Source organism: Teleopsis dalmanni, chromosome 1, assembly GCF_002237135.1.
Source record: "Teleopsis dalmanni isolate 2A chromosome 1, ASM223713v2, whole genome shotgun sequence".
NCBI lineage: Eukaryota > Metazoa > Arthropoda > Insecta > Diptera > Diopsidae > Teleopsis > Teleopsis dalmanni.
Window position 1 is genome coordinate 213,749,495 of NC_051846.1, and position 14,470 is coordinate 213,763,964.

The 14,470-nt window shown below is 25.8% G+C and overlaps 1 protein-coding gene across 13 annotated transcripts in view; it reads left to right on the plus strand.

The window, feature by feature from the left end:
- Nucleotides 1–12,287, plus strand: part of LOC119671890 (disks large 1 tumor suppressor protein) — a 38,533-nt gene extending 26,246 nt beyond the window's left edge. For 4 of the 13 annotated variants that reach the window (XM_038082737.1, XM_038082736.1, XM_038082739.1 and 1 more), the window contains 6 exons: nucleotides 3,400–3,444; nucleotides 7,414–7,494; nucleotides 11,275–11,424; nucleotides 11,507–11,789; nucleotides 11,848–11,939; nucleotides 12,028–12,285. In XM_038082737.1, the coding sequence (XP_037938665.1) occupies nucleotides 3,400–3,444; nucleotides 7,414–7,494; nucleotides 11,275–11,424; nucleotides 11,507–11,789; nucleotides 11,848–11,939; nucleotides 12,028–12,134 (758 nt within the window). In that variant the 3' untranslated portion in view covers nucleotides 12,135–12,285. Of the gene's footprint in view, nucleotides 1–3,399; nucleotides 3,445–7,026; nucleotides 7,508–11,274; nucleotides 11,425–11,506; nucleotides 11,790–11,847; nucleotides 11,940–12,027 lie in introns of those variants that run through there. The other 9 variants (XM_038082734.1, XM_038082728.1, XM_038082729.1 and 6 more) reach the window with 5 other exon arrangements.
- Nucleotides 12,288–14,470: the final 2,183 nt, after the last annotated feature.

Genomic DNA, 14,470 nt, shown 5'->3' on the forward strand with positions numbered 1-14,470 from the left:
TGATGTGTTGTAAAAAGCTCCTTCTACATCCAGAAATGCAGAAAGAAATGGCAATCTTCTTAGATTGAAAGATGCTTTGAATTTTGTTGACCAAATGATGCAGCGCGACCACTGTAGATTTGCCTTTTAGGCAAATTGGGTGAAGTGGAGAGGGACATTTTGCTCCAGTTTATTCCGTATGTTCAAATCAATCAGACGCCTTAATAGGTTGAAATGAGCTGATAGCCTAGTTTACCTTGTCCCTGTCCAAGATAACACCAGATAGTGCGTATTCCTGACATGTGGGAGCAGTAACTTCTCTGTTTCATTGTGATATTGTTGCTTCGGTTACGGAGGCAGTTAAGTGTGTTTGCAATAGAAACTCAAAGGTGTCTTCACGACCAGTGGTAAAGGAGTCATGGGGTTTTTTTAAAAGTCCTACTTCGTTTGATTTAACCTTATTTAAAGCCTTGTGTAGTTTAGCTGCTTCGGGCAACTTCTCAATACTAGATGCCAGCTAGATGTTTGAACTTTGTTCATTTGTTCTGGCCATCAGATGTCCACGTTAGCCGTTTATCAACGTTACACTTTCTACCGCATGTTAGTCTAGATTGAAATTTTATTTTCATACAGATAATTTCTTCAAATAAATTATTTAAAATTTACGCAAATACTTTGACGGCGTCAATGTTAATAGTTTAATAGTAACGAAAGGGAAAATTGCACTTCTGGTTTGGCACCAAAAGTGATCTTGTGGCGCACTTTTTGTTTGTGCTGCCATCTCAACAAGATGGGTCCTGTGTCATAAGACCGACTGTCGGCTTTGCTTGGAAACAGATCATATCGCTAATTTTATTCTTTGTGACCCTGAGGTTATGATTTGGGCCAGAAGGAGAATACTAGGACAGGTATCCTATTAATTTCTATTCTATAGTCAAATTTAATCCCAAATGATTTGTGATTGAATCATATATCTGAATAAAGATCTTTTCTACGCTCACACTTTTGCATACATTTTTTTTCAGTTACTTTTCTTTCCGTTTGTGTTTTTAAGTTTTCTATGATTGTTATACAGAATAAGAATAAGTAATATATTTTTACGAAAAACGGAGACAACCAGTAAAGATTTGAAAATATTTAAATCATAATGGATATAAATCATGTTATTAGGAAAAAGTAATTTTTTTTAAATCATTTTAATAAATTTAATGGATAAGCAAGTAAAATTAAGCTATATAATATCTTTATGGTTGTATTTAAGAATCGTTTTGTTACTATGTTATTAAGAAATCTGTGTAAAGGGTAATTAAGGTTTAGCAAAACGAATTTATTAACTTGCTTTTGTTTCTGAATGAAATGCGCAATATTCATCTATTTTATAATACACGTAGAATGATGTTGTGGCATCGGAGAGATATAATTAAAGTTGAAATGTAGACAGTACAGTACCATTGATGCGTCAGAAAATTTAATGTTTAATAATTTTTAATTTATTTTAGTTTTCCGATAGCAATCGAACCAATTACTAACTGATGCAATATCAATACTTGGATTTGAATTACGCGCATAAGGTTTTATATTAAGATTTTATTTATATATTTAACTGTAGGAGTTTAATTGTAGTTTCTTAATCAATTAAAGTTAATCCTTGATTGAAGCATATTTTCTCATTTTAGTTAGCTAAAATTCATCATGTCTTACTTCATTCTGAATCATTCTGAATACCATACATCAACTGAATGAATACCGTTTTTATTAATTTTTATGATAAAAGTTATAGGAAGTAGTTGTCCTTTCCAACAACTACTCCTTTGGACAACTTGTCCTTTGCTAATATGTGATTTATGTATAAATAATTATTGTTGAAAAACTCTATTTTCTTTAAAAAGCATTTTGTATGTTGACCATCATAAAGCTGGAAAATGCACAAATATGTCTCTTAAAATGCGATAAATTTGATGGTTTTGAGATTCTCAAAATTTTCGTTGATGGATTTCAACGAAAATTTTGTTTGAATTTTGATGAATTTACACATAGTTTTATATAAATATATGATGACTACGGATTTTCACTGACCAATATGTTGGTCAGTCATTATGTCCTCACAACTGATTTAAACTGCGTATACTCCTTTTGAATTGCGTCATACTATGAAAAATCATCAAGTTAAATTTAATCCATTTCTTTTTTGCAGTACTTGAAAGTCAGTACTAAAATGATCAGATTTTCGAACGCCATTTATATAAAAAATCATTTTACCTAAAACAATTAACTCTGATTATTTTAAATTTTATTTAAATATTTACATTTTGAAATAGTTTTCCATAACTATATCAGGTTTTCATCATTATATCCCAGCCAGCATAAACAATTGCCAAAGGATAATACTCGCCGAAGAATGATAAATTATAAGTCGTCTAGATTATTGTCTGGCGATTGTTTGAAAACTGAATTCCTCTCCCTATACGTTTGTTATTATAAATAACAATAAAGCATCACCAAATCATAATACTCGCTAAAACATGATAACTTATTACTCGCTTAGATTATTGTGTGGCGATTGTTTAAAACTTGAATTCTTCTCCCTATGCGTACGACCCAACGCTATTCCTGTGGTCCCACAACGGGCCATTATTTGAGCTCAAGTGGGCTTACTTGGTACACAAGGCTACCACTCCAATCTGACCTATGCGTTTGTTATTGGAAGTAGCAATAAAGCATCACCAAGACAATAGCATTTAAGCTACAAATACTACACTATTCCGCGATAAATTTCGCGCGATCATATTTTCACTCTTCACGATGTTAAATGCTGGCAATATTGATGTGACTTGAGGTATTCTTCATTAAAATACTTTTTGATATTAGTTTGGTATTACTATATAGTGAATAATAAGAAGACAATTAATTTTAAAGTACTTGTGCCTTACATTGTATGTAGTATTGAAAAAGTAGTAAGTACAGAGGCAGAGCCAGAGGCACATACTATATCGAAGCGTATTGGTATTGTTAATACTGAACGTTAAAAATATTTTTAACTAACTTTTAAATTTTTGGAATTCTTTATTCTCTGTAGTATTTATATATTTATTATTATTGTCATTTATTTTTTACAGCTTCTTGAATATTTTTAAAACATTAGCTTTTTTTTCATAACAGAAATCATATTCTTAAGCCTATTTTTTTTTTATTTTAGTCTCAATCATTATTATTACATATATATTATTATATATAAGGTCCCTCATAAGGTTTTCATATTTAGTCAGCTATTTTTGGGATATCAACAACTGTTTTTTGTTCACTTAATATAAAATATAAAATTTATCTAAAAATTCTGTTCTTAGTACATTTTATTACACTCTTCTATTATTTCAATTCTTTTAACTGAAAGAAAACATTCTTAATTCTTTAATTTTCTAGCTTTTATGCTTTGCTACACACAAGACGATGCCAATGCTGAAGGAGGTACGTACAAAACTAATAAAATAACAATAACACTACATTTGTACAGATCACATTTTATTTTATTTTTACTTTAGTTTTATGTTATATATAAGTTGTGTAGCTATACATCTGTTCTTCAAACGTTTCAAACTCGCTAGGTTTGAAATGAAATATTATAAATTAATATTAAACTTGTATTCAATTGTATTTTATTCAATTTATATTATCATTTATTAATCGTACATATATCTTAAAGGCATTCTCTACTAATCTATTGAATAAGCGATAGCTTAGAAATTGTATATTTACTAAAATTAAGAGGTGGGAGAACTTTCTTTCATAATCTGTTAAAAATTAATATTTATTTTTATACTTTATTTAAATTTTTTAATTATTCACTCATGTTTATTAATTAATTAGTTTTTGAATCTCTGATATCTCTGATATAGTATATAGTAAACAGCTAAACAATAAAATAGCTAAACAATTTTCAAATTTGTTATTAAATTTTGTTGCAATAACTTTTGAGTCATCTAATTAATGCATAGCTCAGGAGCTCATGAGGTCAGGAGGTCAGGAGATGAAATAAATGTAAATAAAAAAGTGTGTATGTTTGAGTAAACCTAATATATATTATAAATAAATTGTGAGATGACTGCTTTGGATGAGGTTGAGGTCTATTATACATTTCAAAAGAAAAATTAATATTTTTGTGTAGCATGTTGTGATTATAGTTATCTCATAATTTTTAATTTGCTTTTACAAAACTTATGAAATATGGGGTCAGTATGTTAAATATATTCAGTAGTTATATGAATTCATAGACCGATCCTTAAAGACGGTTAAATATATATATTTAATGTTAGCAAAACATTCAATATTGTTAGGTAAGAAGTTTATACTATGTTCAGACACACCTTAATTTCGCAAAAATCTTAAGTTCATCTTCGTTTTAGCGCAATTAAGTTGTTGTTTTCATACAAAAATTCAATTTTAAGGTTACAACGAAATGAAGGCAAATGACCTTAATTTCGTTGAAATGAAGGCTAAAATTAAGGAATATTTCAAATGCAACTATACGTAAGATAAATTTTAAACAAAAGATAATATTGAAATAACGAAAAAGTGACATTTTTTTTTTCAAATAAATGTCAGTGACAGTTAACTTTAATAAAACCGGGAAAATATTTTAAAAGTATTTTTTAATGTTAGACCGATTCGAATAGCAAAGAAAGGCAAAGACAAAAATTTTTTTATTTAATTTATTGAAATTTGGCTGACCATACAACGCTGTTTCGAGTATTGCCAAGTACTCTTCATCAGTAGTCTTTGGAAATAATCGAATTTTATTTAATTAGTTTATGGTCCGTATATAATTTGTTTGGACTGCAAGTGTCAGGCCTAGAACTCGTGCCTGTCAAATTAGAACCGATGACTAACCGTGTTTATCCACAAGAAGCCAAGGCTGCACAAAGTTTCAATGCTCAAGTTCCAGGTTTTATTGTCGCTTATTTTTATTTAATTAGTGACACCAACCAAAGCACTTGCCGTGCTTTTAAATTAGAACGAGCTTATAAACTACAGCTTTATTTGGAAACACAAGTTCACACAGAAACACAGTATTTTTTAGTATTTTTAAATTTGAATATAGAGAAAAAAATGTAACTGTTGTTCATTTAAAATAGAGTAAAAAATAATAATTCACGTACCTAAAATCCAATATAGCTAATAAAACTACTGAATATCATAGTTATAATAATCAACTTTTAAAATTTCCTAGATACAAATAGTCTGTGGAGCATTTAATTTTTAACATTCGATTTGTAAACAAAAAACATATGACTTCCTTAATTTGGGGTAGTGTGAACACTTTTAAAATTAACTTAATTTTATTTTCACGAAATTAAGGAAGTTTGTCAGTTTGAACATAGTATTACATCCATTTTTTTAAATTATTATTTTAATGAACAATAAATATGTATATAAAATCTAATGTGTGGTGGGTGTGGTATGTTAAAAATGCATTTAAAATAGCGTAGAAAAAAAAATTATATAAAATTTGTAGTATATAATTTCTTGAAAATATATAAAGGATATTGAATTTATTGAATAATTATTACTAAGTTTCCTTAATATGTTAATTTGCCTTTTTGAGTTTTCAATATTTGGTGTAAAATATTTTAATAAACTATTAATTTTTAATGTAGAGGAAAGGGTACTGTCACATAATGACCAATCATAATTTTTCACATATTTTGAATGAAACTGATTTAATAGTATTTATATTATTATACCAATCTTATGATTATTTCGGAGATATAATTATACCAGCTCGCATAAATTTCTATTCCTTCATGGTAAAGAACCCAGTACTAATTGGAGAGTTTCTCGTATTAATTTAGTAATTTAATAAATAAAAATCTATTCACAAGGGAATTACAATACAATAATTATACTTTTTATGTATTTGTGTACAGAGGATTATTGAGTTATTATTGAGTTTTCTTCTAGAATTTCTATCAGCAATTTTACAGTATAATATAATTTACACATGATTTAAACTATTACTTAAAATGAAAATGAATAATAATTCTTTGCAATTATTGGAAGGAATATTTTTTTTACATGATTGTGAATAAAGTATGAATTTTAATACCTTTAAACAGTAAAATAATAAATTGAAAAAGTAAATACGAAGAATTAACGAAATCATTCGTTGACAGTTAACTAAAAATTTCGTATGTACTTCCAAATTTCGTTCATAATAGATGAATTTTAAGTCTTGGTAACCCTGCGATTTGAGCTGCTTATTAGTTAAGCGATTTCAAAAAGATTGGACTAAATAAGCCAGCAGTGTTGTTGTTTCATATGTTATTTTTAAAATAAGCGGTTGTTCTTTTGTGATATGCTTACAAAAGAACAGGCCTATTAATGTTTCGTAACAGTTTTTTTGTTATTCTTAGCAGTTATTTTTAGCTCTAGACTGATAGTAGGATTTATGATTACATGAATATCTCATTATATTTTGTTGTGTAGAATCTTACTATAGCCTGTTATTAACGCTCGATTAGAACCTGGTACTTAAATGTTCTGCAGTGTTTAGTTTTCTAATTATTTTGTTAATTAAATAAATGAATAAATAAAAAATTATTTGAAAAGATAATAGATTTTTAAAATTATTTTAAAAAAAATATCAAAAAAAAAATTATTAATAGGGATGTCCGAAATACCCCGTGATTGATTGCATTCAAAAATAGTCGTGATTGCGAAGGGTCTTAAAAATATGAAACAATAATTACAATATTAATTTTTTTATTTAATTTTTCTATTTTATTTAATGAATGTTAATATTAATTCTTTCTTAAAAAGTAATTCCTCACCAAACATTTTAATAAATGTTTTAAAATAATTTTATTGTGTCCAAGTTGCATATCATATGTTGCTTAATTGATTAAGCATTGATTAATTAGTAATATGTATAATCATTAATGAAATAAGGACATTAATATTTTAATTTTCTTTTGTATTTTTTAATTCGTTGTCATCATTCGACAAACAATGTTTATTTTTGTTTTTCTTTTTTTCTTTTGAATTGTTTTGAAGAAACGCAATCGACGAACAGAAATAATTGAATTTTCTTTTTCTTTTGGATTTATTAAACATCCGCTATTTCACTTCTCTACTTGCTACTACTACTACTATTATTACTACTATCACCAAACCACAACTCCACTACCATTTTAAACTACTACTATATTACTACTTGAGCTATTACAAAATCTTCCCAAATATTCGGTTAATACAAATAAAAATAAACATAAAATATCTACGCAACAATTAAATGATATAATTAAACCACATTAATTACAACCATGCGTTTGTTAACCTACTACTACTTCTGTTGCCACAATAATAACTACTGCTACTGTTTAAACTTTTACTACCATTGTACTATTCTGTTCTACTACTGCTTCTCTACAATTAAATAAGGCGAGATTATCTACAGAGTGGAGTTACCCGATATGGAGCAGATAACCCTAATCTACCTGGAGAACAATGATGCTGACTATCGTAAGTCGAGCAACTAACATAATCTATAAACTCAAAGTTATAAAATAATAGGAAACAAACCAATTAAATTTAAACAAAAATTATTACAATATAAATTTAAAATAATTTCAATATGTTTTAAAATAAAACTGAAGCAATGTTTTAATGAACACTATTAAGTTTTTACACTTTTATTTAGCTCTCTTTTGTTTGTTAAATTATTTAGTTATCCTTATGTTTAGTATAAATTGAATCGAATAAATGATGTTACATACAACCTACGAAATCCCAAAAGTAATCTTAGTTTTAGATCAACAAGTGAATAATAGAGTACTGAGAAAATTATTTTTAAAAATTAATAGGTGTATTTAGACATCTTTGGTAACTCGGTAAAGTGATAAAGTTTAATATATTGTTGTTTTTATGAAATTATGCTGTAACCCAATTAACGAGTTAGGGAGGCATCAGTTCTGATAATGGTTTCGTGATTTGGTAAAATTTTAACTGATTCCTGTGAGTGAAGTGTTATGCAAAATTTTAAATTTGAAGTGTTTGTTATAATGGTAAATAAAGAAATATTGATAGAAAAGAAAATATTAAAGAAGAGAACAAGTTATAAATTTTTCAGCTACTGTGGCAGTAAAATAACCGAGATAGAACTAAAGAGCCGCCTTCAGACCTTTGTTATATTACCATTTTACTGATTAACGAGTTACCGAGCTACGTCTGAATACGTATCTTTAGTTTTATATTACAATATAAAACTAAAGATACGTGAATTATTACTTATAATTCAAATATGTTTATAAGACTTTAAATCGCATATGATCTAAAAAAATAAAACTTAATTATTTTATTTTTGGTATTCACAATGTAATGTACCAATGTAATTGCTTACAAGTCTCCATCATTAATTAAATTAATAAAATTAAAATATATATATCATTGCTTGATTGTGTCAACCAATAAGAAGAGGAGAGAAAGGAAAGGTATGTGCGCATTAATGTCTGAACAATATATATGTATATCTCTCCAGATTGTAGGCTGAAAATTCATGGAGTTTAAAGCATTGGACATTGCTATTTTATTGGGATGTGCATGAGGTTAAAAACTCTTTAGGATCTGTAGTCCGATATACATTCTAACGTCTTCTCTCTCGAACGATGTAAATGTGTTTTCACTTGAATATGCGATATGCGATATGCGATTGAAAAACGATAAAAATGGCGTTCATTTTTGTATAAAACTTCTCTTAATAAATTATTCGATAATCATAATTATTCGATTCATATGAAACAAAATTTTTTTATAACAATTTATATTTTTAGTTTTTAGTTTTTAGTTTTTTTTTTTTTTTTTTTTTTGCAGCATTATTAGTTTAGTAATTGAAAAGTCGTTTAAATACATTCATATATGTGAAATTTGCAAATCCGTTGAATTTTTTGTGCTCTTGTTTTGTTACTCCTGTAGTGTACTTATATATTATATATAATTTATATACAATTTATTATTTGCTGTAGTTTCGGACCCTTGTAGTTTTACTAAAACTATCCACTTGCTCTTTTTCTGCTCGTATACAATTTGTTCTTGTTTACATATTAAATAATTGTTCTGATGTGTTCAGTCATATTCGAGGTATTAAACGTTTAATAGTTTTCCTTTTGAAGTTTTGTTACTTACATGGATTTTTACATACATTTATACACGTATACATGTTTATTCATACACAGAAGACAGTTGTATTGTTTATTTTTAAGCTTATTTCTTTCGATATTACACATTTTATTTTTTATTCATTTATAATCATTTATATTCATTTTATCGTTATCAATAAATTTTATTTTGCATTATTATCTTGTAATATAATTGCGACATTTTAAAAATGTACAAAAAAATATTATTATTCGTTTTACAAGCTCTGTAAAGGTACACATTTCTTGAAGAATTATCACAATATATGTTCATAAATGGCGACCTGTTAAATAAATAATTATTAATTAAATTTTACTTCTTTTGATTTGCAATTAAAGATAAAAAAAATAATTTTTTTCATATTCTAGATTGATTGCATCGATAATTCAGTTTCAAATTCATCTGTAATTTTTATGAGCAAATTTAATTATAGTAATTCTAATATATTAACATAATATTCTAAAAAAAATAATATAATATATAAATTAAACTATTGCAAACAATTTCATTTAACAAAAGGATATGAAAACTATTTTTCATTGTTGAAAAAAGTAAAAATAAAAGGAATAGCGCAATGGGATTCAGTACATAACAATAGACTAACTCCCCATATACTCGCCTATTATTCCCGTAAATTTTTTTTACAAGAGTTAACTTCGACAACCTTAAGTCAAATTAAAAAAAAAAAAATTTATGGTAGCAACTGTTGTTTATTAAAGAACAGCAATTTTCATTGATATATAATAAAACTAAATAAAATATTATTTGTGCAATATATGAGAATGGAAATAAAAATGGTGATCCTCTCTAAAGCATAATTCGATAATTCGATTGCAAAATATTTATAATTTCAATAATAATGTATTTATTATTTTGAAAACAAAGTATTTTTTAGGTTAGTTTTATTTAAAAATGTAAAACTGATAAGTAAAGTAACATCATCATCTTATCTAATCTATTTTTAATATAGTGTGAATGAGTATGTATTTAGAAAGATTCCTACAGAAAGCTCTATTTCTTTATTTTATTTATTTTTGTATTTGTGTTTAAGTAATGAATGAATTTGTTTTGAAATTATTTAATTCAACTATAATATTTTATTTATGAAATTTTTTGGTTAAAAAATGTGATTTATAAACTTAATACACCTGTGGCTTTTGGATATAATAATTACAGAATTATTTAATTTACGTCGAAATGATAATAATTACATTTGGGCTACTACTATATGGTAGTACAATATCTTTGAAATGTTTGAAAAGGTTTTTTTTTGTGCAAAATTAACTTAAATATCTTTATATGTATATATACTCTTTTTGAAAATTGCTTGCAGCTAATAAAGTTTTGGGAAAACGTGAGTAAAAATTGCTGATTTATTATTAAAATAATTTTGACGGTTTTCTCAAACGCTCATGAAATGGATTAATCTAATCATTAAAGTATTGATAATTTCCTTCTGCAAGAGAGATTTTAAGCCATTCAACCCTAAAAATATGTTAAATATTGCGTAATATGTTAGAAATTAATATTACATAAACTTTTATTTGCATTAAAAATTTGGATTGTTTTAATAACAAATTTTAAGTTGTAGTTAAATGAGTTAAATGATATTACTTACATAATTGTTTCATAGTCCTTGTGGAATGTTGTGATTCACTTCAACTATAAAACTTAATGGTACACATAAAATAATAAATTTAATATTTTTTATAAGTTTTATAAGTATTAAAACTAATTTACATTTTTTTTGTACTTTGCAAATTTTTTTAAAAATATTTTAATAATTCTATATATTAATTTCTGCGATTAATGCTTTTTACTTTATAAGTTGATCCGTTTATTTTGTTACTAATATTTGTGTTTGAGTTTTTTTTAAGAACAATTCCTTTAATTTTATTTAATTTAAAGAGATTTTCACACAAGACCATTTAATTAATTTATGATATAATTTTTTCCTTGTGTCTTCAATACATTTTCGTCCTTCCTATACATTGCTACATAAATATAGCTTAAAAATTGCTCGTATTAAATTAAATTAAAATAATATAGAAATTAGTTGATATCAAGTTAAGTTATTGGTTTCGCTACAAATCACATATGTTTTTACAGCCTCTGAAGAAAATGTGTTGTCATACGAAGCAGTTCAGCGACTTTCAATAAATTATACACGACCTGTAATAATATTGGGGCCTCTAAAAGATCGTATAAATGATGACTTAATATCAGAGTATCCTGATAAATTTGGGTCATGTGTTCCACGTACGTATAAACTTATATTTTAAATATTTAAATATTTTTATGACAATTATATAAAATATAATGAAACTATTATAATTTTTAGATACAACTCGTCCTAAAAGAGACTATGAAGTTGATGGCCGTGACTATCATTTCATGTCATCTCGTGAGCAAATGGAACGAGATATCCAAAATCATTTATTTATTGAGGCAGGTCAATACAATGACAATTTATACGGCACTTCTGTAGCAAGTGTCCGAGAAGTAGCAGAAAAAGGAAAACATTGCATTTTAGATGTGTCCGGTAATGCAATCAAACGTCTTCAAGTAGCTCAATTATATCCAGTTGCAATATTTATTAAACCTAAATCAGTTGATTCAGTGATGTAAGTGGTTATATAGGTATAGTAAATAAATTTATCATTACATTAAAATTGATTTCAGGGAAATGAATCGACGGATGACTGAGGAACAAGCTAAAAAGACTTATGAACGTGCAATCAAAATGGAACAAGAATTTGGAGAATATTTCACTGGTAAACAAAACTTCTAAAAAAACCCAATAACAATAACAATTACTGAATATATTTATAATAATTGTCTTATTTTATTAATATTTTGTAGGTGTTGTTCAAGGTGACACGATCGAAGAAATATATAGTAAAGTCAAATCAATGATATGGTCACAATCGGGACCAACTATTTGGGTACCATCTAAAGAATCTCTATGACCAATAGCTACAACGACATGGACACTGCCGCCTCGAGTACGTTGTCGACCAGTCTCGAGGTCAACAATTAATCCGCAGCAATCGTATCAATCGTTATCGAAATAAAATGCCGCAGCATTATCAACTTATATAAGAAATTAATAATAATTTAATAATATTAATTATAATTATAATAATAATAACTATAATAATAATAATAACAATAATTATAATAATTTCAATTATAATAATAATAATTATAATAATAATAATAATAATAATAATAATAATAATAATTATAATAATAATAAAATAATAATAAAATAATAATAATAATAAAATAATAATAATAATAATAATAATAATAATAATATAATAATAATAATAATAATATAATAATAATAATAAAATAATAATAATAATAAAATAATAATAATAATAATATAATAATAATAATAAAAATAATAATAATAATAATAATAATAATAATAATAATAATAATAATAATAATAATAATAATAATAAACAACGAGCAATAATTTACAAACATGGAATTGAATTTTGAGCTCGCTGCAAGAATATGACTATTCATACTTAAAAACAATGCACGTTGTTCAAAATACATTTTTAAGATAATTTTTCTTGAAATTATGATTACAATTTCATTGTTTCTAATAGCAGATTATTTTAACAACGTCGAACATTCGTTTGTCTTTTAGTTTGAATGATTTTAATTAAATATCTTATATGTTACCCAGATAATTTTTATTAAATAATGTTAATTACATAAATTTGTTCAATAACAATATTATGTACCTTTATTTTGATATACATATATTAATTATAAAGTTAAAATAAATTAATATATGTTAAAACTTTAAATACAAAACATCTATTACTATATAATTTACTTAAATAAATTTACTTTAGGTCAGAACGTTATTTATTTATGACTTACCACTTTATATACGGAACAATTAAAATTTATAAAAAAAATAAACAAATCATTATGCTTAACGCGATCGAATATTTCGAATAAAAAAGATATATAGAAACGACACAAAATTTTAACTATTTAAATAGATTTTGTTGTAAATCTAAGCAAAGCGATTTATATAGAAGTGCATATATGTGCTACTAACAAGAAACCTACTTACAAAGTAGAATTAATAAATAAATGAACGTTTATGTAAAATATATGTATAACCTTATTTTATGATTTATGTACTTCTAGTTAAAGCATTATTAAGAGGATGTTAAATAAATGCGATATTTTATAAAACAAATTTCTGTTATTTACTAAATGTAGTTCATAAGTACGAAAAAATAACTTCCTGCAACAAAAGAATTAATTATTATGAAAGTAAAAAGTTTAATTCGTTTTATTAGACTTTGACATGTTATACAAAATTTTGCATAATCATAAATGCGATAGATGTACGAATTATGCACATGTAGCTATTACCTTTATTATCCTATTATCATTCCAATTGTAGATCTAGTACGCAATTAAAAAAATATTCTTATTATGTGCCTTGTCAGTAATACTTTTTAAGATTCCTATACGAAGTTATAGAAGTTGAAAATATTTTTAAAATTTGTTTCACAGAATAATTTTAGCGTATTACACTTACATTTCTTCGTCACAGTATGATAGCTTAACAAAATCTAATAATAATGCTATTATCGAGAACATAAGATTTAGGTTTCTTTCAATATTTGCTTAGTTGATTAACACATTAATAAAAACGTTAACAGTTTTAATTCAAATTTATGTATATTGTGTAGTAAATAATTATAATTCTTTTTCTAGTTATAATTCTACAATAACTGAACACTACAATATATCATAAAAATTTTAGTACTCCAATTAAAAATTGTGAATTTTATATTTGCACATAATAATGCTAATTATATGCTTTATTTGACTTATAATTTGCTACATAGATAGTTTATTTGTTTATAATAAAAATTTTTTTTCATAAAAAATTGTTGATTTTTACTAATAAAATACAAATTTGCGATTGTTATTAAATGCTAAATATGAGAATTTGTAGTTTTAAGTTGAGCTAACCTGGTGAAATTAGGGCTTTGATAAAAAATCGTTTAGCGTTGCAATCCTTCAGTGCAATTAAAGCTAAATGGATGTACTTACTTACTTACTTATTAGCCATAACACCCCGTTACCGAGTTTACGGTCTACGTCTTCTTCCGCCACCTACTACTTCAAACAATGTTGTGATAAATTTCGTACAGGTAGTCGTCGCCGATTCGTAAAGGACAAAAGATCTTACGAAGAACTTTTCTCTCGAACACTCCCAGCGCTGCTTCATAATTCTGTGATAACGTCCATGCTA